At 46.8% G+C, this 23,074-nt stretch overlaps 2 protein-coding genes across 5 annotated transcripts in view; one reads left to right on the top strand and one right to left on the bottom strand.

The window, feature by feature from the left end:
• Window positions 1–14,981, top strand: part of Rpn2 (ribophorin II) — a 48,385-nt gene extending 33,404 nt beyond the window's left edge. For 2 of the 3 annotated variants that reach the window (XM_038329757.1, XM_038329759.1), the window contains exons 12-18: window positions 3,643–3,837; window positions 5,006–5,092; window positions 7,088–7,183; window positions 8,973–9,048; window positions 10,541–10,670; window positions 12,023–12,070; window positions 14,643–14,981. In XM_038329757.1, the coding sequence (XP_038185685.1) occupies window positions 3,643–3,837; window positions 5,006–5,092; window positions 7,088–7,183; window positions 8,973–9,048; window positions 10,541–10,670; window positions 12,023–12,070; window positions 14,643–14,655 (645 nt within the window). In that variant the 3' untranslated portion in view covers window positions 14,656–14,981. The remainder of the gene's footprint in view (window positions 1–3,642; window positions 3,838–5,005; window positions 5,093–7,087; window positions 7,184–8,972; window positions 9,049–10,540; window positions 10,671–12,022; window positions 12,071–14,642) is intronic. The other variant, XM_038329758.1, reaches the window with a different exon arrangement.
• Window positions 14,982–16,177: 1,196 nt separating this feature from the next.
• Ghrh (growth hormone releasing hormone) lies at window positions 16,178–20,578 on the bottom strand. 2 transcript variants are annotated; one of them, XM_038332229.1, is made up of 4 exons: window positions 20,499–20,578; window positions 20,130–20,234; window positions 17,857–17,973; window positions 16,178–16,310 (listed from the first exon to the last, which is right to left on the bottom strand). In XM_038332229.1, the coding sequence occupies exons 1-4, from the start codon at window positions 20,576–20,578 to the stop codon at window positions 16,292–16,294; spliced, it is 321 nt and encodes a 106-aa protein (XP_038188157.1). In that variant the 3' UTR covers window positions 16,178–16,291. The 2 variants fall into 2 exon arrangements, with proteins under 2 accessions (XP_038188157.1, XP_038188156.1); XM_038332228.1 differs by having other exon boundaries at window positions 17,880–17,973.
• Between the last annotated feature and the right edge of the window lie 2,496 nt (window positions 20,579–23,074).

The raw sequence follows: 23,074 nt of genomic DNA, 5'->3' as shown, positions 1-23,074 counted from the left end.
TGAGCTTAGTGATAGAGCACTTCCCGAAAGAGCGGGGATGGTGGGGAGCTGGAGAGAGACTCATCAGTTAAGAGTACTTTTGCTCCTGTGGAGAACCAGGGGTCGGCTCCCTGCACTTACACACATGACTGCTTACAGTTGTCTGCGACTCCAGTTCCAGAAGCTCCAGCACCCCCTTCAGGTCGCCACAGCCACAGGCACACAGGCAGTTGACTGTCATACTCACAGGCAAAACACTTAAATACATAAAATGAAGTAAATGCATTTTAAAGAGTATCATTTAGAAGATGTATTCAAGGCAGATTAACACTTGAGAGGACTTTTTTTTTTAAAAAAAAATTCTTTTTGAAACAATTTGGGGAGGGGGCAGGGCTGTTGTTTTGTTTGTTTCCAAGACAGGATTTCTCTGTATAGCCCTGGCTGCCCTGGAACTCAGAGATACGCCTACCTTTGCTTCCCAAATGTGGTGGGATCAAACAATATGCCACTACTGTCTGGCTTGAAACAACTTTGAAAGAAATGGAAAACCTAGTCAAAAAAACAAAAACAAAAAAACTAAAATGTTTTTTGTTCTTATCAAAGTAGATTTTCTGTTTTAGAACTCTAAAAAATAGCCTTTCAAGTTTGTATCTATTTTATATTATGAAAACAGAAGGCATTATGTGTTTTAATTTAAATTTTTTTTAATTTTATATGAATGAGTATTTTGCCTTCAGGTGTGTATGTACACCACATGTAACTGGTGCTAGTAGAGGCCAGGCGAGAGCATCAGATTCCCTAAAACAGTGATCGCAGACAAATGTAAGCCCCTGTGTGGGTTAACCGTTGAGCCATCTCTTCATATTGTTCAGGTTCATATAATTTTACTTGTAATCCCAGAACTTGGCCCTTCCTCCCCTTTTGTACATGTATATGTGTGGGTGTTTGTATGTATGTTCACATGTGTATGAGTACATGTGGGGGTTCAAGATTGGTGCTGAGTATCCTCTGTTACTGTCTGTCCTCTGAGGCAGGGTCTCTCGCAAGCCTGGAGCTTGCTGTTGGAGCTCCTCTGCCCCGCTGGCTCACTCTAGGGATTTCCTGTCAGGGTTGTAGGTGGATCATCTGGTTCTTATGTGGGTTCTGGGGATCGCACTTCCAGTTTCTTGCTTGCCCATCAATGCTTTACCCATCTTCACAGCCCCATTCCCCATTTTTAAATACTTGCTTTTCTCCCCTGTCCTGTTCAGCTCTGCTGCAACCATCTAGCAGTAGAGGAGGTTCTTCTGCTACAGTATATGTTAGCGTCAACTGAAGCCCTGTTAGAAAACCATTTACCTTTAGCTGAGCAGTAGTGGCACACGCCTTTAATCCTAGCACTTGGGAGGCAGAAGCAGGTGGATCTCTGTGAGTTTAAGGCCCTCCTGGCTCCAAAACATCTAGAGCTACACAGAGAAACCCTGTCTTGAAAAACGAAAAACAGTAACAACAACCACAAAGGGAGGAGGGTTCTTTTAATGATAACAATTTCATAATGCTTAGAATTTAAACTTGGAACTTAAAGGAACTTTTTTTTTATTTATTTAATATATATACAATATTCTGTCTGTGTGTATGACTGCAGGCCAGAAGAGGGCAGCAGACCTCATTACAGATGGTTGTGAGCCACCATGTGGTTGCTGGGAACTGAACTCAGGACCTTTGGAAGAGCAGGCAATGCTCTTAACCTCTGAGCCATCTCTCCAGCCCCTTAAAGGAGCTTTTAAGAGGGACAGCAACATAGCTCAGTGGGTAAAGGCTCTTGCTACACAAGCCTGTCAACTTGAGATCCCTCCTGGAACCCACAAAAATCTGGAAGATAAACAACTACACAAGGTTGACCTCTGACCTCCAAACATGTAGTGCCATGCATTCCTGTGTAAATATCACTCTCTCACACACACAACAATAAAGATTTTTTTTTAAAGGAGCTTAAAAGATTTTTTAATCATTTCCCCAGAAATCCCCTTGTCCTCGCCCAACTTCCCATCTCTTGACCTTCAGTCCACAAGAGCTGCTCTTGACTCTGTCACATATATGGTTAGGTATTGTACAAAGAGAATTTTAGGTAAATATTTTGAATACTGAAAACCATTGTCAAAATGGGCTTTATTCGGTGCATTGTACTGATATGCTAGCAAGAACCAGTGAACCACTGAAATGGGTTTTTCTGCAGACCCTGTTTCTTGGGGCTGTAGGTGCTGCTGTACCTGTGCCCCTGGGACCACAGTCCTTCTTTACCCCCAAACTCCAGGCAGTTTAGCCAGGGCCTGTGCCCATACTGACTTTTAAGAACTTTAGCTTCTCGTGCCAGGTAGTGGTGGCACAGCCTTTAATCCCAAGACTTGGGAGACAGAGGCAGGCGAATCTCTGAGTTCTGGGACAGCCAGAGCTGTTACACAGAGAAACGCTATCTTGAGAAAAACCAAAGAAAGAAAAAAAGAATTTCAGCCCATCAGCATTCCCTAGTTCTTTCCTTGAAGTACATTTGCCATCCACATAGCACCAGGAAGATATGAAGAGAAGAAATCAAGAACAAATTGGGAGGGCTTTGAGGTAGAGCAAGAAAATAGAAGGAAATGAGGCTTTGTCTTGATTGTCCCAGGTTCTTCGTGTAATGCGCTTAAGTGGCCTCCCATAGGGGTGACATCTTGAAGATGAGTATGGCAGTGGGGCGCCCCACCCTGACCAGACAAGACTGATCGTAGTCAGGATGCTCTGCATTGCAACCTCCCTTCTTCAGTAATTTGATGTGTGGGATCACAAATGAGATCTCTGCTTTGTGTACAGGTCCAGCTCTAGCTGTGTCCCTATGGCAACTCATTTAATGTTCTTGCCTTAAATCTGTGAATGTAGTCAACCTCTTGTCTTGTTGACTTCTTTGTCTTGATGCCCTTGAAAGGAAAGCCTTGTGTGGATATTAAATTTTGTTGCAGTTCTAACACACGCTGGCAGAAGATCTTAGTTTCTTGTGCCATAACTGATGAGACCCAGACCCACTGTACTAAAGCTCAGGAGCTACAGTTGCTTGGTTGCTGGTGGCTCTTACTCACCAGGCACTGCACTGCACACAAGTGCACCCCAGGAAGCTAATATTTGTGCCTTAAAGAAGAGACGTCAGGATACAAGAAGATTAAGCAACCTTCAGCTCCTAAGTGAGCCAGGTCACTGTCTTCAGGACCAGGCTCTGTGACACCAGGCTACTCTATTCCTATTAGAACTCTGCCTTGTTATCTTTCGACAGCAGAGTGTTCATAGCCGCTGGAAACCCTGGGAAATTGAAAGTGGTCCTCTTGCAGTTTCCCTTCATCTCCCTTCTCTTCACCCTCTGGTGAAGTTAATTGGGCATCAAAGTGGCCAGAAGAAACTGCAGCAGCAGAGGGCAAACTATCACAAACTGGGCATTCAGCCTCCCAGTCACTAAGCATTGACTGGACTCCTAAGTTCCTGTCCTTGTTCAAGTAAAAAGTTGTCTCTGGGGTAGGAACTAGGGTGGGGTGACTGCTCCTTCCCCTCTCAGGAGCAGGTCAGAGCTCTCACTATGACAAAGAAGTAGCACTCTGTTCCCGTGTTGGGCCCACGGGGAGTTCTGAGATGGTCAGGTGGCTTTCTTGTTCTCTCCAGACATTTGTTCGACTTCATAACCAGAAGACTGGCCAGGAAGTGGTGTTCGTTGCTGAGCCGGATAACAAGAATGTGTATAAGTTTGAACTGGACACCTCTGAAAGAAAGATCGAGTTTGACTCTGCCTCTGGCACCTACACACTCTACTTAATCATTGGAGATGCCACTTTGAAGAACCCGATCCTCTGGAATGTGGTATGTGCCTGCTGGGTGTGCAGGTGAGGGCTGCTGTGCTGCACCTCACACTGCAACCTTGCTGTGAGGTCCTACATTCTTCTGTACAGAGTTCACACTCTGTGGCTTAGCACAGACTGGATGCATAATAAGTACTGATCAAATGAATGAAATATACACAGTCCAAGACTTCTATAATCTATCAGAGGTTTTCTCGCTACTTCAAGGCACTGTGGGGGATACATAGATGAAGAGATATGGTCTTGGCCTTTGAGATCTATTATAGCCTTGGAAGAACAGGGCAGTGAGTGGTGAAATGTAGCTGTGTAGAATGCTAATAAATAATGTCTAGCAATTATATGATATATATTACAGGTTACATGACTCTTCCAGGCCTTGCTGTTTTGATAGTTCTAATGATAGAAACATATCAAAAGGCAGCTTTGGAACAAGGAATGGAAGCATCACAGGGCTTCCTGGAGTAGCGTCTGGGAACACATGCTGAGGAACAGCCTCCCAAGAAACTTGATGTACTCTCAGGGACGTGAAGGCTTTGGTTTTTCTGAGCCTTGAATTTGAAGTGATGGGGTGGGAAAATGGTAGAGGGTAGATATAGCAATCAGATAGGGCTGGTCTTCATGCAGGATGAAGGGGTAGCTGCCTTTTTTTCTGCTATTTTCAAGATTTCTTCTCCAGGACTTGAAGATACTTTTCTACAAGAATGCATTTTCAAAAAAAAAATAAAAAAAAAAAAATAAAAATAAAAAAAAAAAAAAAAATGAATTTTCGAGGAGGGGAGGGAGGGGGAGGAGGAGGGAAGGAGATGGAAATTTTTAAATATAAAAAAAAAAAACCATAAAAAAAAAAAAGAATGCATTTTCATTTTTTATGTGGTTAAATCACACTTCCTGAGACACCTGGCAGTTTGTTATTACAGCTGTCGCCACCGGTACACCAACTGGGGTTTTCATATCGAGCAGCTCTTGGGGCTTTCCCACTATTCTGGTGGGAAATCGGAATCCGTGCTCTAAAAGGCACTTTCAGCAAATGCTAAGTTTGTTCTTGAGATTGTCACTGGCTCCATTTGTCAGCTGATGGATGAGAAGTGTCTGGACTACAGAGAGCCTTTTCAGTCATGGCTTCCGTCTCTTCTCATACTGTGCCTCTGAAAGCTCTTCTTGTTTTTCAGGCTGATGTGGTCATCAAGTTCCCTGATGAAGAAGCTCCCTCCACTGTCCTGTCTCAGAACCTTTTTACCCCAAAGCAGGAAATTCAGGTATATTCCAAAGGTGTTATCCACTCAGCCCAGAGTTGAGGTGGACCCAGGGAAAGAGCAGCAAACTTCTGGGCTGTGGCTCTAGCCCTTTGGCCTATTTACATGATACTTTATGGTGTAAATTTTGCATCTCTGGAAGTTGGGGGCGGGGGCAAGTTATCAGTCCCACCTTCCAACTGAAAGTATAGCGGAGATGAAATCAAATCCCAGATCGCCCCTGGGCAGCCTGAGACATGACTAGGTATAGGTCTCATCCTCTCTACTGACTAATACCTGAAAACTCATGGGCGAACAGGGCTTTAATACCCTGGGCAGGTCCTTGTCTGTATCAGGCCACTTGTGTTCCACAAAATAAGCAAATTCTACCCAGCCCAGCCCATGGGATGTTGTGAGGACAAAAATGGATAAGAGCATTTAAATGTCTCTGAAACCCTTCATAGAATAAACACAAAGTTGTCAAGGAAGTGAAGTGGGTCCCTTGGTGAACTGAGATTCAGTCAGTGTAGTAGTATGGAGCCCGCTTGAGTGAGTGTGAAGTGTGAAACACAGGCTCCTTACTCTCATTGCACTGCTAAAATAATGAACAGTGGCCATTTGTTGTGGCCCATACCCATATCCCAACCCTGGCGAGGTGGAGGCAAGAGGGTCATGAATTCCAACCACTAAAATGAAGGACAGGTGCTCAAGGAGCAGGGTAGAAGGGTTCTTTCTAAATCCTTATGTTCTCTGCTGTTGTTTAGGAATGCAAAATAAAGGTACATAGCAGCATTATGTATGACCGTGAAGGAGGCTGGGTGATCTGTGGGATAGACCAGGTGGCAGCAACCACCCTTAACAGCAATGTTGTGAAAGAGGAGCCAGGATGAAAATTTAGGGTCTGGAGCCTGAAGCAGAGCTGCCTTCTCACGGAGCTGTGTTGGCTGGTCACTGGCAAGTGGAAAAGAGGCTGCAGTTAGACACTGGAGAACGGATATTTGAAAAGCTAGGAGTGCAGTGTTATGGCTCATTTGTTTCTCACAGGATGGTTACAAGCCTAGCAGAGTGATGGATGCTGTCTCTACTCCCATCTCTACCTAGAAACTGAGGCAAAGAGTGACATGCCTATAGTCTCAAGGCCAGACATCTCTTTGGGCCTAAGTAGATCACTGCTGCTTGTGCTAGCTCATGCTGTTGAGGTGAGCTGCTCAGAATTCCCTGTCTGCTTGCTCAGGAAAAGATGAACAAGTCTCAGAGGCATGCTAGCCAGCTTTCTGGTTTAACTCTAGGAGTTAGCAGAGCTGGAGAGTGGGTCTTTTCAGACCATCTGTAGAGCCAGGGCTGGGAAATAAGAGTGAGTTAAGGGTAGACCCACCTGTGATGAGGCCCTGTTAAATTTTAAGGGGTAGTAGGGGGAGTTACTGTTAGTTGACCAAGTAACATGGCCTAGGAACCGAGAAACACTGTGAAGCCCGGAGTCCTCTTTGGGTATAACATCAAAGCCATCCCTAGGCCTGATTCTCCTTTTTGACACAAGCCAGGTGGCCCTTGACTGTCCGCATTGTCCAGTCCCTAAAAGGCAGTGATTCTTTTTTTTTTTATTTTATTATATAAACAATATTCTGTCTGTGTGTATGTCTGCAGGCCAGAAGAGGGCACTAGACCCCTTTACAGATGGTTGTGAGCCACCATATGGTTGCTGGGAATTGAACTCAGGATCTTTCTTTGGAAGAGCAGGCAATGCTCTTAACCTCTGAGCCATCTCTCCAGCCCCAAGGCAGTGATTCTTTGAGGTAGAAAGGCTGATCATATTCTGTTTGGAACCAAAATAGTGTCCTAGGAAGAGAAATCTGGGATCAAAGCCACCTTTGAGGAAAGGCATAAAACCAACCCAAGGCTTAGCCTCTAGGAGGTGTTTCCTCTGCACGATGCTGGGCATTTGGTTGCTGGTACAGGGGCAGCCCCTTCTGAGGAGGGAGGGCCCATTCTGAAACTTTGTGGTGTGTCTTCTCTTTTTAGCACCTGTTCCGAGAGCCTGAGAAGAGGCCCCCCACAGTGGTGTCCAATACGTTCACAGCCCTCATTCTCTCGCCCTTGCTCCTGCTCTTTGCACTGGTGAGTCACCATAATTAGCATGGGCAGTGTGTCTGGCTCTGGGAAGAGAGATGTAGCCATTCTAAATGAGTCTTTGTGCTCTGGCCTAAGCAAGCTCTGGAGGGGTCCAATCAGAAAGTTTTAGAATAACCATACTGCCCTAAATAAACCCATCCATTAAAAGGACCATGAGAAAATTCCTACCAGCTGCTGACAGTGACGGAAGTGTAGTCTGAGATCCCCGGGGGGATGTTGATGAGAGCAACATCGAGGTCAGTGTCGATTGCTCCAAGAATGGAGAGCGCGCTATACATTCCAGATTTCCTGGGAGCATGAAACTGGAAGGAATTGAAAGTCCACTTAGAAGCAGTGTTAATTAGTCTGCCCACACAATGGAATGGTGTGCCAGTTAGCAGAATGATAGATCTGTGCACTGGTGCCAACAGTGTTACAGAAAGAGGTGGGCAAGGAGTTAGGTAAGTACATTTAGTGTAATCCTCTTTGTGAAAAAATTGTTTGTTTGTTTTTTAGATTTATTTATTTAATATGTATACAACATTCTGCCTTGATGTATGCCCACATGCCAGAGGAGGGCACCAGATCTCAGTACAGATGGTTGTGAGCCACCATGTGGTTGCTGGGAATTGAACTCAGGACCTCTGGAAGAGCAGCCAGTGCTCTTAACCTCTGAGCCATCTCTCCAGCCCCCTGTGAAAAAGTTTTTAAAACTATATTAATACTAGTTACCCTGAGGAGGAGACTTGGAGTTTATAGCAAAAGGCAGTTCCTAATTTTAATAGTTCTCTGTGTGTGTGTGTGTGTGTGTGTACATACATACACATATAGATAACATGTATGTTTGGTTTTGGTTTATTTGAGACAAGAATTGCTCTGTGTAGCCCTGTCTGTCCTGGAACTCGCTCTGCAGACCAGACTGACCTGGAACTCAGAGAGAGATTCCCCCTGCCTCTGTCTCCTAAATGTTGGGATTAAAGGTGCGCACTTACACCTGTTTTATATATCTTTTGTGGGGGGGAGGGAAGACTGTCTTGGAACTGGCTATGTAGACTATGCTGGCCTTGAACTCACGAGATCACCTGCCTCTGTTTCCAGAGTGCTAGGATTAAATACATACATCACCATGCCAGACTCAGTTTATATATTTTAACCAATTAAATTTTTTTCCTTTTTTTTTTTCTGAAAACCATAAACATAGATACCTAACCTTAAAGTTCAAAGAATTTGGCCAAACAAAAAACAAAATTTTAGATATTATTTTTTACAGGCTGCCTATGTTTTAATAATAACTGGTTAATTTTCAAAAAAGGGGAGTGACCACAGACTTTTGTAAACAGGCTTGTAATGTTGGTGTCCTTGTATTGGGGTGATGGAGTTTCAGAAGGCATGGAATCAATTATGAGGACATGTTCCTACTGTCCATAGCTTATGGTACCAACCTCTAGAGAACTTAGTGCAAGTGTCGGTCGTCACTTCCTCATCAATGGAGCTTTTGACATTTTGGTTCCATGGTTTTGCCTTTTTTAAAATAGAAGAGTTTGCCAACATTGAAAATGATGCTCAGGTTGGAGTTACCCAAGCATAGTTGAGAGCAGCTGCTCCACTGCTATTCAGAAAGATGAAGGGACAGGTCTTCCTGAGGACTCAGAATGGGGTGTTTGTCGCCTGGGAAAATCCCTGTCTTTCTAGTGTGTGTGAACTTTGAAGCTCTGCTGCTTGTCATTGGATCGGTGCCGGCATAGTATAGAACTATTCCATGTCTAATATAACTCATGTTCTAATCTTCATTCAGTGGATCCGGATTGGTGCCAATATCTCCAACTTTACTTTTGCTCCTAGCACAATTATCTTTCACCTGGGACATGCTGGTAAGTGCCACAGGCTGCTAATTTCATTTAACCTCCTCTGACATTTTGCCTGCCACAAAAAGAGCCCTATTAAGTAGGTCCACAACCTATTAACTATAATGACTTAATAGCATAACATTTCCCTCTTCCTCTTGGCCTTTTAGGACAGTTAATATGATGATAAACCTGTTTGGCCCATCAGCTTAGAGCATCTGCCACTCTATTGGGCCTCATTGTACTGGAGGGGCTGTGGCAAACCATTTGCCCTCACATAATAGCCCTGTTCATTCCCAGATTACTCACTTAGCGTGTCTCTACACTGAGACATCCTCCTGGATGAAGAGCATTTAATACAGTTCCCAAAGGTTCTCTTCCGCACCACATCCATCTCCACATTTGCTGGCGGCTCTCTGGACAGTAGTAGAAGACAGTCCCTTCCTCTGTCAGACACACTCTTCTCGTTGTTCTCTGAGGGTGTAGATCCTAAACACCCTCAACATACAGGCAGTAAATTCCCGGGTCAGCAAGCGTTTCCAAGCCTTTGCATATCACTGGAAAGTTCAGTGTTTTAATTCCTTTGCCTCTCCAAGAAGTCACCATCTCAGCATCTGTAGAGCATGGCTACTTCAGTGCTCCGTGGGATCTCTTGACATCCAGGAAAATGTGCATCTGAATTTTTCTGAGAACAGGGAGACTGTACCTTTGATCAGATTCTCACAGTGGTCCATGACCTTAAAAATACTTAAGCATCCCTGCGGTAGTTCGTCTGTCATCCTGAGCAGATCTGGCAGGGTGACCTTTCTCCCCCACTAAGTTACTGTACTTGAATGACAGCTCTCCTGGGTCAGACTAGGAGCAAGACCTGAATAGAAATGTATTTAAGGCCATGACTTTTCGTGCCAGTGTGCTTTTGTATGTATTTCATCATTGGATTCTCATTATTCAACCCTGATGGGGCAGGAACTATGGTCCATTTGATGGTAAGAGAATATGGTCTCTGAGAACTACAAGCTGGTAAGGCCATAGCCTGTACAAAACCCAGGATTCTCGGTGCCTGGGTCTTACTGAGCCCTTTCCACTGAGCCTTCCCAAGACTATTTGCTTACATCCTAGCTACAGTGGCAAATCATTCTTGGTATGGTTCTGATGAAAAGTCAATGATTCATTCATTGGTTTATGTCCTGAATATTTTTATTAACAATTTGAAACATAAAATAATCTCAAATGTTATAAAGGCATAGCCCAACATGAAGGGAACAGAAAGTAGATAGGAATGGGCCTGTAGCTCAGAGAGAGGTAAGGTAGCTGATGTCAGATTTTTACCTCTAGATTTCTTGGTAAATAAGGCTGAAAAACAAGGATATTGAGTCATCTACTTTCTGCTGCTGAGATAAAAGGGTTAAACATAAAAACTGCCTAGAAATGCTGGCCTTAATGGCACAACAGGCCCCGTCCTTCTCTCTTCCCCGTTGTCACTGCTTTGTTTAATTGGTTGTCACGACAATTTTTGTAGCGATGCTGGGGCTCATGTATGTCTACTGGACTCAGCTCAACATGTTCCAGACCCTGAAGTACCTGGCTGTCCTGGGCACTGTGACATTTCTGGCTGGCAATCGAATGCTGGCCCAGCAGGCAGTCAAGAGGTAAGGCTGGGGACGGACCAAGCTCCAGGGTGAAATAATAGCTGTTTATATAGGCACTGACAGCCTAGCTCTGAGACCACAAAGCTATGTGACAGAATGATTGGCATCCTTAGGAGTAAGTCTGACACCTTCATCCAGCCTGTTAGAAAAGCCATAATCAGGTCTTTTAAAGAAGAAAGTAACCTTAGTGACCAGTCGTAGATGTTAAAGTCGCAGCATCCTACACATGAGAAAAAGGGGAATAACTGCATTTAAAGTGTGTTAGATACGTGGCGAAAAGCTGTTAACTTGCTGGCTGTGTGAGAATCCTTCTTCTTACCCTACCCTCCTCCTGTGCCCCCAGAGTGCCACCTCTGGGACTCTGGGTGGTGCCAGAGCTCTTCCTCCCACCCATAGGTTTATGTTCTTCCCCTCAACAGTTGTGTAGGCTTGGCGGCAGCTCACACTGCTACCCAGGAATCAGACAGCCTGAAAGGCAAACAAATGCTCAGACCTTGACATGGTGGCAGCTTGACTTTCAGAACAGAATTGGAGGCAAATTTAAATGTCACATAGGTGTTTCTCATTGATTTGACTTTATTAGAACCTGACTGATTTCAGTCACGCAAAGGCCAATAAGAAAAGGTCAGAATTGCTTTCACCTTTGAAAGAAATCATTTTCAAACGCACCCTGCTTTCTCCTCTCTGGGACTTAAGCTGGCAGAATGGAACTCAGTAGCATGCCCTTAAACAGGCTGCAGTTAGATCTGTGCTTCAAGAGGGGTGTTATCAAGGAGAGCACTGATGACTGGGCAGGGTGGGGTCTCATTGTAAGCTTTGGAGTACCCCACCGTGAGCTCCTGTAAACATTACTGACTTCCTGTGCCAGGCTGGGTCCCATCAGAGCTGCCCTCGGTGACTCTGGCTGCTTCACTCTCTGCCACTGTGCTTTGCATCTAGAAAAGGCCAGGGCTGGGTTGTGTTTCCCAAGCAGAATACTTTTCCCTTGCAACAGCCAGTCTGGGCCCCCAAAGAGAAGAAAGCTGGGCTCTGCTAACTTCTTTCTTCTCTGGAAATTGTCCACAAAGTCATGGGGAGAGCAGTGTGAGGAAACCATTCCCTGTAGAGTCCATGCAGCAGGAATTCCTGCTATGAATCCCAACTTGTATGTGCTTGCTGGGAAGAACCATGACTTTCATTAGCAGCCCAATAGCTCCCCAATCTCTCAGCCCCCTTACAAGTTTGACAGCGTGTGCTGCCTGGGAAGAGGACTAGCCTTGACAGGGGCTCTGGTTGGGTTTACCATGTGTGTCCTCAGCTTGTTTCTCTCTGGCTGTCCTTTCTTGATTCTCAAACCCTCTTTCCTTTGGCAGGATCGCTGCAGAGCAGAGCAGTAGATTGGCAAAATATAGGACACTACGGTAAAGATGAAGGGTGGCTCATCCCAGGAGCAGGCTCCCTTTCCCATCTTGCCCACCTCCTGCATGCTAGTTACTGTCCCGTTTTCAGCCCACTCATTCCCCACACTGTTCCCTACACCAGGTTGAATTCTGAGGCCTTTTTACAACTTGCTGGATGAGGTGACTGAACCAGGGCGATTTCCCCATGGGATTCTAGTAGATACACAATAACCCTGTGTGAGAACAAGAGTCGAGGATAAGACAAGTCTGATTTGGGCTTCTTCAACCACCCAGACTTTGTGAATTCACAAAACAGTGGTCCCATGGCAACTCCTGGCACACCTTGTCACTATTTCTAGGCCTTCCCGTAAACACTAATCTCTACTTGGCCGAACGACGTGATTTGGTGAGATTCAGTTGTGAGTGACTGATAACCATGGATCAAAGCCAATAGCAGAATCCTGCCTGGACCTCAGAGTGTGGCACATAGCTGTCCCCTTTCTGAGGGCTCTTGTTGAAGAAACAGTCAGTGAGGACCGGAGCAAAGGCAGGGTGCTGTTTCATGGATCTGCTCCTGTAGATGAGGAGCCCATGCTGTTTTCAGATTTCTGTCTGGGATGTCACAACTGCTCATCCCCCTCAGTCCAGCACTGTCATGGAGACCCATGGAGCATGGCTATCACCCAGTAGCACCATCTCCCTCACCTGGAGGTGGGCTGGGTTGGGCCTGTGTGACATAGTTGGCTGACCTCTGCCTTAAATCACAGGTAGGACAGAGGTATTTTAATTTTCACATCATGTCTACTTTTATCCCTTACCTTGGAAATAAATAGCTTTTCTTGCCAAAGAGAGGAAGCAGATTCCAGCACACCAAAGTTTTAATCCTCTGAAAATAGGAAAAGTCGATAAAAACAGAGGGTTTAGAGCTTTCTCAATTCAGTGTGAGTATAAGCTGGGTCACCTTGTCTGCAACACAGAGAGAAAGTGGCATTTTTAGGGGGTTGGGATTTTTTTGTTTTGTTTTGTTTTTTGTCCCCTTCTCCCCAGTTTTAAGCAAGGTATAGTACCAGACATGGTAGCTTACACCTGTAATCCCAGCGTTTGGAAGGCAGAGGCTAGAGGATCAGGAGTTTAGTATCTCCTGGGCTATAGGAGACCCTGTGGCTAAATAAATATTGAATAAACAAACAAAAGTAAGCATGTAGTCATGCAACTATTGCCTTGGTGAGATAGACCCATTGCAGTCCAAGAGGCTCCCTGCACCTGTGTGGGCTGTCCCTCCCACCACCCTTGTGTCCTGGCCTTCCCCATTCAGTTTTGCCCTAAATTTTAGTTGCTCTGAGGTGTTTGCCTTCAGAACTAGTCTCTGAACTTGTTGAGTTCTTTCATTCTTTACTCTGACTTTGAAAACTCTGACCCTCCTGTGGCACGAGTCTGTTAGAGCCTTTGAGACTTGTGGATTCTAGGACCAAATGTACAGGTTTACCCCACCCCCACCCTATGGCTTAGTGCTGCTGGCTGGTGTCACATGTTGATTTGAGTGGGTATAATGGATGATCTCAGTTCCTGGCCAAGGTCTAGAGTTGTTAATTGTGCCACCTCATTTCATATCTTTGCTGTCTTTCCAGTGTGGACATTGCCAGGCACACACCCTAATGTTAGGAATTTCTGAGCATTGGTAAAGAATTAGTGGCATACACTCTGGTCCTTAGGACCTAACACTGTGCCTCCTGGGAACTGCTTTAGCAATTGGTTTGCAGCCTGCCATTCTGTGAGATAGACATAATCTCTCCAGTCCTCACCATGACCCGCTGCCCACCAAGGACAGAATGTCCTGCTCCTGTTTGCCGTGCGCTCGCTGCTGTCATCTCCTGGTTGCATTCTGCTTGGATTATCAATTTCTTTTCTCTTGCTTCCACAGCTCTGAGAGTCAGGGGAAGGTGGGAAGAAAGTGACGGAGAGATTCTCATATCATCTGAGAAGTGCACATCCCAGCACTTAGGAGGCTGAGGATTACAAGTTGGGGACCAGCCTGAGCTACATAACAAAACAAACAAACCAAAAATACCCCACCATAACAAACCAACCAACCAGCCTACATACAAAAAGAGAGAGAGAGAAAGAGAGAGAGAGAGAGAGAGAGAGAGAGAGAGAGAGAGAGAGAGAGAGAGAAATAAGAAAGGAAAGGAAAGCAGTGGTTTTTGTGAGCCAAGTACCATTTTTCATACTCATTCTGTATTGGGTTAGCTGCTGAGTCTGTACGGCAGGGTTAAACTTGTCTCTTTTTGTGATTGAACTCTCCCGTCTTTCGGCCTGTATTGTGAGGGTGTGCCTGGAATTACCTCATCTCTCCTTTCTCATGCTCCTTCCTTAGTTATCAGGTTTGAGTCATGGTTTTCAAGCCCAATAGGCATCAGTTATTTTTTGAAATGAAATGGGGCCTATATAAATGGAACCAGTAGATACAGGGCCGTCCCCCTATCAGGAACATCTTCCAGTGGGAGAATAACTTGATCTCCCTCTTGTCCCACTTAGGAACCATATCCATCAGCAGAAACCATCAGTGACTGTGTCTGTCTTCCTTTTCTTCCAGAACAGCACACTAGTTCCAGAAGGTTGAAGACCTGACCTGAAGTGGTTGTTGAACAAGGAGTGAAGACGATTCATAGTGCGAAGAGAGCAATGAGGGGAACAAACAGAAAATGAAAAAGTCTGTTATTTAAAAAGAGAGAAAGAAGCCGAGCTGTGGCTACACTTTCCCTTGTTTTCCACTTTCTGTTTTACAGAGCAGATGTGTTTGGGCCCAGATTGTCTGTCCCTTTGTCATGATGCCTGGCAAGATGCTGTGAATGTCCCAGACTACCCAGATGTTACACAGAAAGGTTGAAATCTGTAATTCATCTACTTTGGAATAAAGAGAATGGTGATAGGACAGAGGTCTGGTTGAGAGTTTATCCCGTTCACGGATCCTGGAGTGTGCAATGTAAGGGTGCAGCTGGGGCTGGGCTGTTAGTGTCTCAGAGTCTTTACTTGGTCCTGCTCACCTTTCTTAGTACTGAGAGTGCCTAGAAAAGCCTGCGTCCTTTCTGCTCCGGCAATGAGCACTTCGTAGGAGCCACACTTGTATTTACAGATCCTTTGTGTTCAGCCACAAGGACCTGCTCTAGACTTTTCCTTGAGTGTTTAGACTTGGCGTGTAGAGTTGGAATTGGCTCCAAAAAGAAAGCTGACTGCCTCCATCCGGTCCCTCTGTGACAAAATACCATGTAGTAGGTTGGTAATTCAGAAACAGTGAAATAGATCATTTATAAGCAGTGATATAGATGATATATAAACATGCTGGGAGATGGGAGACCTGGCTGCAGGCTGGCCACGACTGAAGTCAAGGGCTTCCCTTTCCTGCCGGCAGTGAACTGGGCTGACTAGGGAAACCAAGAGGTGGGAGTCCTATCCAATTTTGAATGCTGTGATTATTTTTGCACTTTTAATCATTCCGGACATCCCATCATCCAGGCTTCCCAGTTTGTTTTTATTGTTGTTGTTTGTTTCTGTTTTTGTTTTTTAAGATGAGGTCTCTCTGTGTAACCCTGGCTGTCTGTAGACCAGGCTAGCCTTAAGCTCACAGAGATCCTCCTGCCTCTGCCTCCCGAGTGGTGGGATTAAAAGCGTTCACTACCACCGCCTTACTACAGTTCTCAATTTTTAAGGTTTACTTACAATAAAATGGCTTTTTTTTTTTTTTTTTGAGACAATGTCGTGTGTATCCCAGAATTTACTGTGTAGCCAAGGACAGTCACCTGGTTTCTGAGACATTGTCTCTCACTGGGTCTTGGGACTCACAGACTAGACTAAACTGATTGGCCAGTGAGCCTCAGGGGTGCGTCTTTCTTGACCCCTCCCTGACTAGGACCACAGGCACGTGCTCCCGTGCCACCTGGCTTTTATGTGGGTGTTAGGAACCGAACTCAAGTTGTCATGCTAGCTTACACAGCAAGAACTTGATCTGAGCCAGCTCTCCAGCTCAGCTGTTCTGTATCTCTGTGCTTTATGATGCTAAACCTAGGAGAGGCAATCACATAAACCACATTTAAAATATCAGATGGACAATAAAGGAAATCGAAGCGCAGATCAGGATAGGGAATTTTATTGTATTTACAGAGGAAGGAGAAAGTCAAAACTGAAGTGGAAGTAACTGGGTCCAGTTGTTTGGGGTACGGGTGGCCCAAGCTTCTGCTGAAGGCTTCATCCTTGGGAATCCCTGCTGTAGAAAGAAAGAGACACTCAATCTAGACTCTAGTAAGCAGGGGCAGAGCTTCTGGATTCCCAGAGGTGGGAGGCAGTGGCAGAAAGATGCTTATGGCCGCAGAAATGTCAATCCCACTCTTAGCCCCTGCCCTGCTAACCCGCTGCCACTGAGACCCTGGACTGGTCACTTCCCTTCTGATGAGACCACTTCTGACCCGTAGACAGGACCAGCTTCTTCCCGGACAAACGTGCCGCACCCTACAAACCTTTCTGTTGGTCATAAGTTGAGCAACCTCACAAGAACAGGTGGACATCCTCACTGCTACCCCTGATCTGAGCACAGCTGATCTGGGCCCAGCCTAGGCCTTCACACACAATATCCTGCTTTTAAAGATTTATTTACTTAGGTATGGATTTTATGTATCTGGGTGTTTTATTTGCATGTATGTCTGCAAACCAGAAAAGAGCATCAGATCCCATGGGACTACAGTTATAGATGGTTGTGATGTGGGTGTTAGGAATTTAACTCAGGACTTCTGGAAGAACAACCAATGCTCTTGACTGCTGGGCCATCTCTCCAGGCCTTAGGCCTCTTCCTTTGGACTCCAGAGGGAGATTACCTGGTAAGAGGCCCTGAATGGAATTCTTAGAGGCAATATTCTCACAGAACTAATCTTTGAGCCCTTAGAGTTCACCTGCTCCTTTTGTAGAGGAGGAAATCATGAACAGAGAGATCCAGAGCCAGGCCGGGGGTCCAGGCCTGCATCCTGCTTCCAGTCTGGTTCCCCACCCCCAACCCTGATCATCTGCCTGACAGTGAAGCTGGTGAGCTTTCTGGTTCCGAGTGCGCATGGCCGGCTCTGATGGAGCTTGTTTTCAGCCTGCTGCAGAGCCCCTGACAGAACTGCACCAGAAGCATGTGTGCTCTGTTTTCGGTCAGGCTGCCGAATGCAGCGTTTCTGGACCAGCTGGTCTCTTCCACCCTGCCTCCTCCGCTTAGCTTCAGTTTTCCTCTTCTGTAAAAGGGGAAACTTCTCCATCTACCCTGACTCTCAGTGGAAATGTGAGGGCCACCGAGATGGGGAATGACCATCATGGCCAGCTCTGCCTCTGCCTCTCATGACAGCGTCCTGCCTGCTCTGGTCAGCCACTGGGCATGGCAGAGCTGGCCTGTCCTGGGCATTATAGGTTCATGGACTTCACAGGGGATCCGAGGTGTAGCCTTCTTACCGCCACAATGCAGTCCGTTGGGACACCCGTTAAAACTCAGGGTCTGAGACCCAAACCAGAAGCATTGATAACATTTCAAGACACGCCGAGCCTGGCCTATTGATCTGCACTGGACACACTGACACATCGTGCAGTCCCCTCACACCCCTGAGGCCTGCGGGGTGGGGGGGGTGCTGTAGGCCCCACACCTGCGAAGAGGTGATTTTTTGCTTTTCTTAGAAACCCAGAAAGAAGGACATCTCTAAAGTCCCTACAGAAATCTATCTGCCTCCTCCCTGCCCCCCCCCCCCGTCACCTGTGACGTACAGCCCCCTTCTCCCTGCCCCCATCACCTGTGCTTCTGCAGCAGGGCTACCAAGAGGCTCTCCAGCGCCACCTGCCTGTGGTCCGCCCACATGCTGTCCACCTGCCGGCCAGGCCGTACTCTGGTTCCTTCCTGGTTCCTCTCCCTGTGGGTTGGGGAAGGAGAAGCAATGAGGTTGTCAATGGGTAGACTGTCCAGTCGGGAGTGTAGCCCTTTGCTATTCCAGTATCTGATGTGGATTTTTAGGAAACCCACTTGCATTCAGCAACACCTGGGCAGCAGCGTGCATGGCAGTGAAATATGGAGCACACGTATGTGTACCGCTGCAAAACCCTCCCCACAGATCGCCAATCTTGCAGATAGCACATTAAACAAGTGGTCCACTGTATTGTCCTCCAGTAACAGGACAACCCATTGTGCGGCAGCTTCTGATACTGTGGCCACAGCGTGTACTGATTATGAAGGGTACCCTGGACAGGTTCACAGTGAAGGACCGTCTAGGAGGCAATGACATCTAATAGTCAAAGTTGTCCAAGTCAAAATCATCAGGCATCTTCCAGATTAATCTTAAAGATATGCAAAGGACTGGAGAGATGCTCAGCAGGTAAGAGCCCTTGTTGTTGTAGAGGACTCAGGTTTGATTCCCAGCATCTGCATGGTGCCTCACAGCCATCCATAACTCCAGATTCGGGGGATCCAAGGCCCACTTTGGACCTCAGAGGGTACCCTGGCATGCATGTGGTACACAGACATACATAAGAAATGATACGCATAAAACAAGACTGCTGATGAAAACAGATACGGTGATGAATAAATGGAGCTGGATCCCACGCTGAGCCTAGGGTCAGAGAAGAAATAATTATAAAGGATTATAACTCAACTGATGAAATTTGACTGTGTGTCGTGAGTGACGTGGCACTGAGGACAGGAGGGGGTGGGGTTTGTTAGGAGACACAAGCACCACGGGGAGGGGGGATAAGGTATTGAGAACTGTAATGCGCAGGCCTGCAGTCAGGAGGCTCAGAAGCAAGTCATCCTCAGATACATACCGAGTTCAAGACCAGCCTAAGCTATACAAGACCCTGTGTCAAAAGAAATAAGAAACTTAATAATGGCTCAGTGAAAATGAGACCATCATCATGGGAAATGTGCATATGTCTAGGTGTGTATGTGTATGTTACTGGTCTAAGGAAAAATGATAAAACGTTAGGCGCTGTTGACTCTAAGAGTACTACTATAGCTTTAAATTTGTACTTATTTATTTTTATATGTATGGGCTTTTCGTTGTTGTTGTTTGCCTACATGTATGCCTAGTGCCTATGGAGGCCAAGATGCCCTGGGACTGGAGTCGAAGACAGGTGTCAGCCTCCATCTGGGTGCTGGGAATTGAACTCAGACCCTCTGCAAAAGCAACACATGCTAACTCCATCCCCATAACATTTTTGTATATTTGAAGGTTCTCCAAAACAAAAACTTCAAATTCAGGCTGTTTGGATCTTTGCCTGGCCACGTTCTGTGCATCCTCTAGAGATGACACATGGGGTCTGTCTGGGAGGTAATGACAGTTGGCCTCACAGATCTGAGAAGAGACTTATAGAGGCTGCTCTGGCACAGGTTCCTGTGTCCCCAGCTGGGTCCTCATATATGCGCAGGTCCCCATGCCTCGTCTTTGTTTCTGGCTTGGAGTCCTGATCAGATAGGAACAATGACCATCAGCATTGTCACTGCTGAAGCCAAGGACAGGGAGAGGCACACAGAAGGTAAGTGGAGGTTCTATCTGTGCGAAATTCAGAAAGGATGGACACCAGCGGTTCTCAGTCTGTGGGTTGCCGCCTCTTTGGGGGTCTCTTTTTTTAAAAAAAAATATTTATTTATTTATTATGTATACAATATTCTGTCTGCCTGCAGGCCGGAAGAGGGCACCAGACCCCATTACAGATGGTTGTGAGCCACCATGTGGTTGCTGGGAATTGAACTCAGGACCTTTGGAAGAGCAGGCAGTGCTCTTAACCTCTGAGCCATCTCTCCAGCCCAGGGGGGTCTCATACCAGATATTTACATTACCATTCAGAAGAGTATCAAAATTAGGGTTATGAAGTAGCAACAAAATCATTGTATGGTTGAGGGTCTGTATTAAACATGAGCTGTATTAAAGGGTCACAGCAGTAGGAAGCTTGAGGACCACCAATATATACATACTGTGTCAGGGAAGAAACGAAGCTTGGCTCCCATCTCCTGCATCAGGCCTTCCCAGCTCTCGTGCAAGATAACTGGGGAGGAACTACTAGAATGTCTGCTTACCCCTGCTGCCTGTTCATGATGTCCTGGAGCAGTTTGCGGGCAGACAGCTGGCCCAGAACTTTCCTGTAGCTGTTGGTGAAGATGGCATCTGCATATCGCCTCATCCTGTGCAAAAGGGTCAGAGGTCAGGATGGGGCCCTGGGAAAGGACAGTGCGAGCTACACTATATCTCGGTACAGGCCTCCCTCTGTTCTTCTGTGTTCCCCTCATGCCCACAGAGACTCGGAGCCTGACTGCGTGTCTTCCGGGGCTCCACGACTGGTCCCTGCCTGAGCTGAGCAGTGGGCACTGTGAGACACAGCTGGTGGCTCCAGTTAGCATCCTCTATTATGGGGAGGTCCCGGAGGTGCAGGCATCCTGGTTGCTTACCTGAAGGGCAGTGAGGTGGGCAGTAAGCAGTGGGAGCCACTGGTAAGGGTGAGGATCACAAAGAACACCCAGAGTGGCATCCTTCACCTCTGGGTGGAACCTGCACAAAAGACCAGGAAGGCACACTCAGACATAGTCACAGCATCCCCAGGGCACCACTCCATGGCATGCCCTGGTCCTCGTCCTTTGGCTGTGGGACTTTGAAAGTCAGACACACTTAGATTTAAATCCAACACTATCTGTCCTCAGCTCTGGCTTCCCCACCTGCAACGAAGTCACAGTAGCCACCTCATGAGGCTGAGTAGAAAATCAATTAACATAGGGAAACCGCCTCTCCTGGAAGGTGTGAGGGAACATACACACTCAGGAGAGACACAGGAGAGAGCATCGCCCCCTGGCTGACAGACAACAGGGGACAGAGGACACCATGCCATGCTCAGATCCTAGTTCTGCTCTCACTACCTGAGCTCCCCACTACAAGTGCCTTAGCCTATCTGAGCCTCAGTTTCCCCAGCCACAAAATGGAGATAATAACCATAATTATCAGGATAGGTGATAAGAAACACCCGCAAGGAACTCCCCAGAAACTCTTGCTGTGGACACCTAACACTTATTCAGAAGGTAGATTCACGCCATTTCAGTTTGTGTGGAGTTGGAGCAAAGACAGAAACTTCCTGTCCTGGAAGCTGACATTTTGAAGGTGGGGTATGAGACAGAGTCTAGAAATGGAGCCAAGGCTTGTCTGGATTTCACTGTATTGCACAGGCTGACTTCTAACTCATAATTCTCCTGCCTCGGCACCCACACCCAGCAGAATTGTTACGTTACCCAGAGCTCTGAAAGGGAAGGACGGAGCATCAAAGTGTGTCAGAATCTTCTCACAGACTTCACACTATGCTCTGCATTAGGGGAAGAGCTGCCTCGGCTCAAGAGTATGTACCTGTCCACTCTGGCCTGCTCTGGTCTGGGTCTTCTCCAGGATGTCTGCTCTGGAGGATCTGATTGGTCCCTGAAAGGCTCCATTCCCGTGATTCCTCTCTCCCATGTTCCACTGAGGGCTGATTTCTGCAGGCAGGACCAGCACTAACCAAGTCCAGAATGCCTGCCTAGGTTCACTTCTCTTCAGGCAACAGGCCCCTTCTGCAGATTCTGGCCTTCTCTGGTCAGGCATGCCTTGGGTCCAGAACTGTTCACTGTGGCCCCAGGTCCCTCACCCCACACCAGGCCTCTCAGGTACATTTTCATGTGACTGTCTTGTTTCTTGTATCTGCACTCCTTGTCTTCCTCATGTATCACACTGCAGCTTTCCTTTCCCAGCTGGGCTGGGCCTCTCCAGAAGTGGACTTTCCAAACAGGGAACTCTTTAGGTATAAGGAGAGTCCCTTGACTACAAGTCACTGCAATTCCTGTCTCTCTCTGTGACACACTGGCTCTTCACCCTCTTCGTGTCTTATCTCCAGACCCCTAGTGAGTCTCTCTCTCTCTCTCTCTCTCTCTCTCTCTCTCTCTCTCTCTCTCTCTCTGATTTTCAAGACAGGGTTTCTTTGTATAGTCCTGGCTGTTCTGAAACAAACTCTGTAGACCAGGCTGGCTTTGAACTCACGGAGATCCGTTTGCCTCTGCCTCCCAAGTGCTGGGATTAAAGGTGTGCGCCACTGTGCCCATCTGGCCCCTGATCTCTTTACTTCCATGATCAGAAACCCTCTGACATGAAGTCCAGGCCCTGCTGTTAACTTAAGCTCTCTTCTGCCTCCTCCCCTCCTGCCCTGCTCCCTGGAGTTCAAAAGGAAATCCCATCCCCCACCCCCACCCCACTGTCCCCACCTCCACCCATGGCCTGCCCTGCCTAGCTTCAGAGCAGGACTGTCAGCCTCAGTTCACAGCCAACACTAGAGTCGAGGAAGAAGGGATTTCTCAGATGATTTCCCCCATCAAAATAGCTTGAGAGTGGGCCCTTACTTCCCAGGCCAGCGGACTTCCTCCTGCTCACATGCAATACCCTAGCCACGGTTCTCCCTATCCATGAGGCTTAGTTCAGGGTTTATCACCTGCACCTGGGAAAGGGGTTAAAAAAAAAAAAAAAAAAAAAAAAAGGATAGCTTTTGTTCCTTGTCATGGGGCCTCCCAGAACTACAAAGAGGAACAAACAGGAACACTTGCTTGATTGGCCCCTCCCTCTGCGCACCAGTGGTGCCAAGGAGTTGAAAGTAAGCTCACTGGAGAGCAGACTTTGGGGGGACAGTTCTCACAAGTCCAGCAACACCCCATTCATTCATAAGAAGGTTCGGGCGCTGCACAGCCTGGTCAAGCAGGGGCAGCAACACTTGCCTTTTGTCCCAAGGATAAACCCAGACTCCACAGCAGCCCCAGCTATTGCATGGGGTTGCCCAACCCCAGTGGATAAACAGCAGAACAACAAGAATCATTTGGGCTGAATGGTGGTGGCACACGCCTTTAGTCCCAGCACTCAGGAGGCAGAGGCAGATGGATCTCTGTGAGTCTGAGACCAGCCAGGTCTACAGAGCAATTTCCACAACAGCCAGGTTTACACAGAGAAACCCTGTCTCAAAAAACCA

The sequence above is a fragment of the Arvicola amphibius genome, chromosome 5 (assembly GCF_903992535.2).
Source record: "Arvicola amphibius chromosome 5, mArvAmp1.2, whole genome shotgun sequence".
In the NCBI taxonomy this organism is placed as follows: domain Eukaryota; kingdom Metazoa; phylum Chordata; class Mammalia; order Rodentia; family Cricetidae; genus Arvicola; species Arvicola amphibius.
This window is presented reverse-complemented; position numbering and strand designations above follow the sequence as displayed.

Excerpts from the sequence above, each read along its gene's own strand:
- Ghrh (XM_038332228.1), bottom strand. The coding sequence starts at position 20,578 with ATGCCACTCTGGGTGTTCTTTGTGATCCTCACCCTTACCAGTGGCTCC. Across the intron at positions 17,974-20,129 it reads ATCATGAACAGGCAGCAGGG|GGAGAGGAACCAGGAAGGAA; the intron begins GTAAGCAGACAT and ends CCCAACCCACAG. Across the intron at positions 16,311-17,879 it reads TGGCGCTGGAGAGCCTCTTG|CAGGGATTCCCAAGGATGAA; the intron begins GTAGCCCTGCTG and ends TTCTTTCTACAG.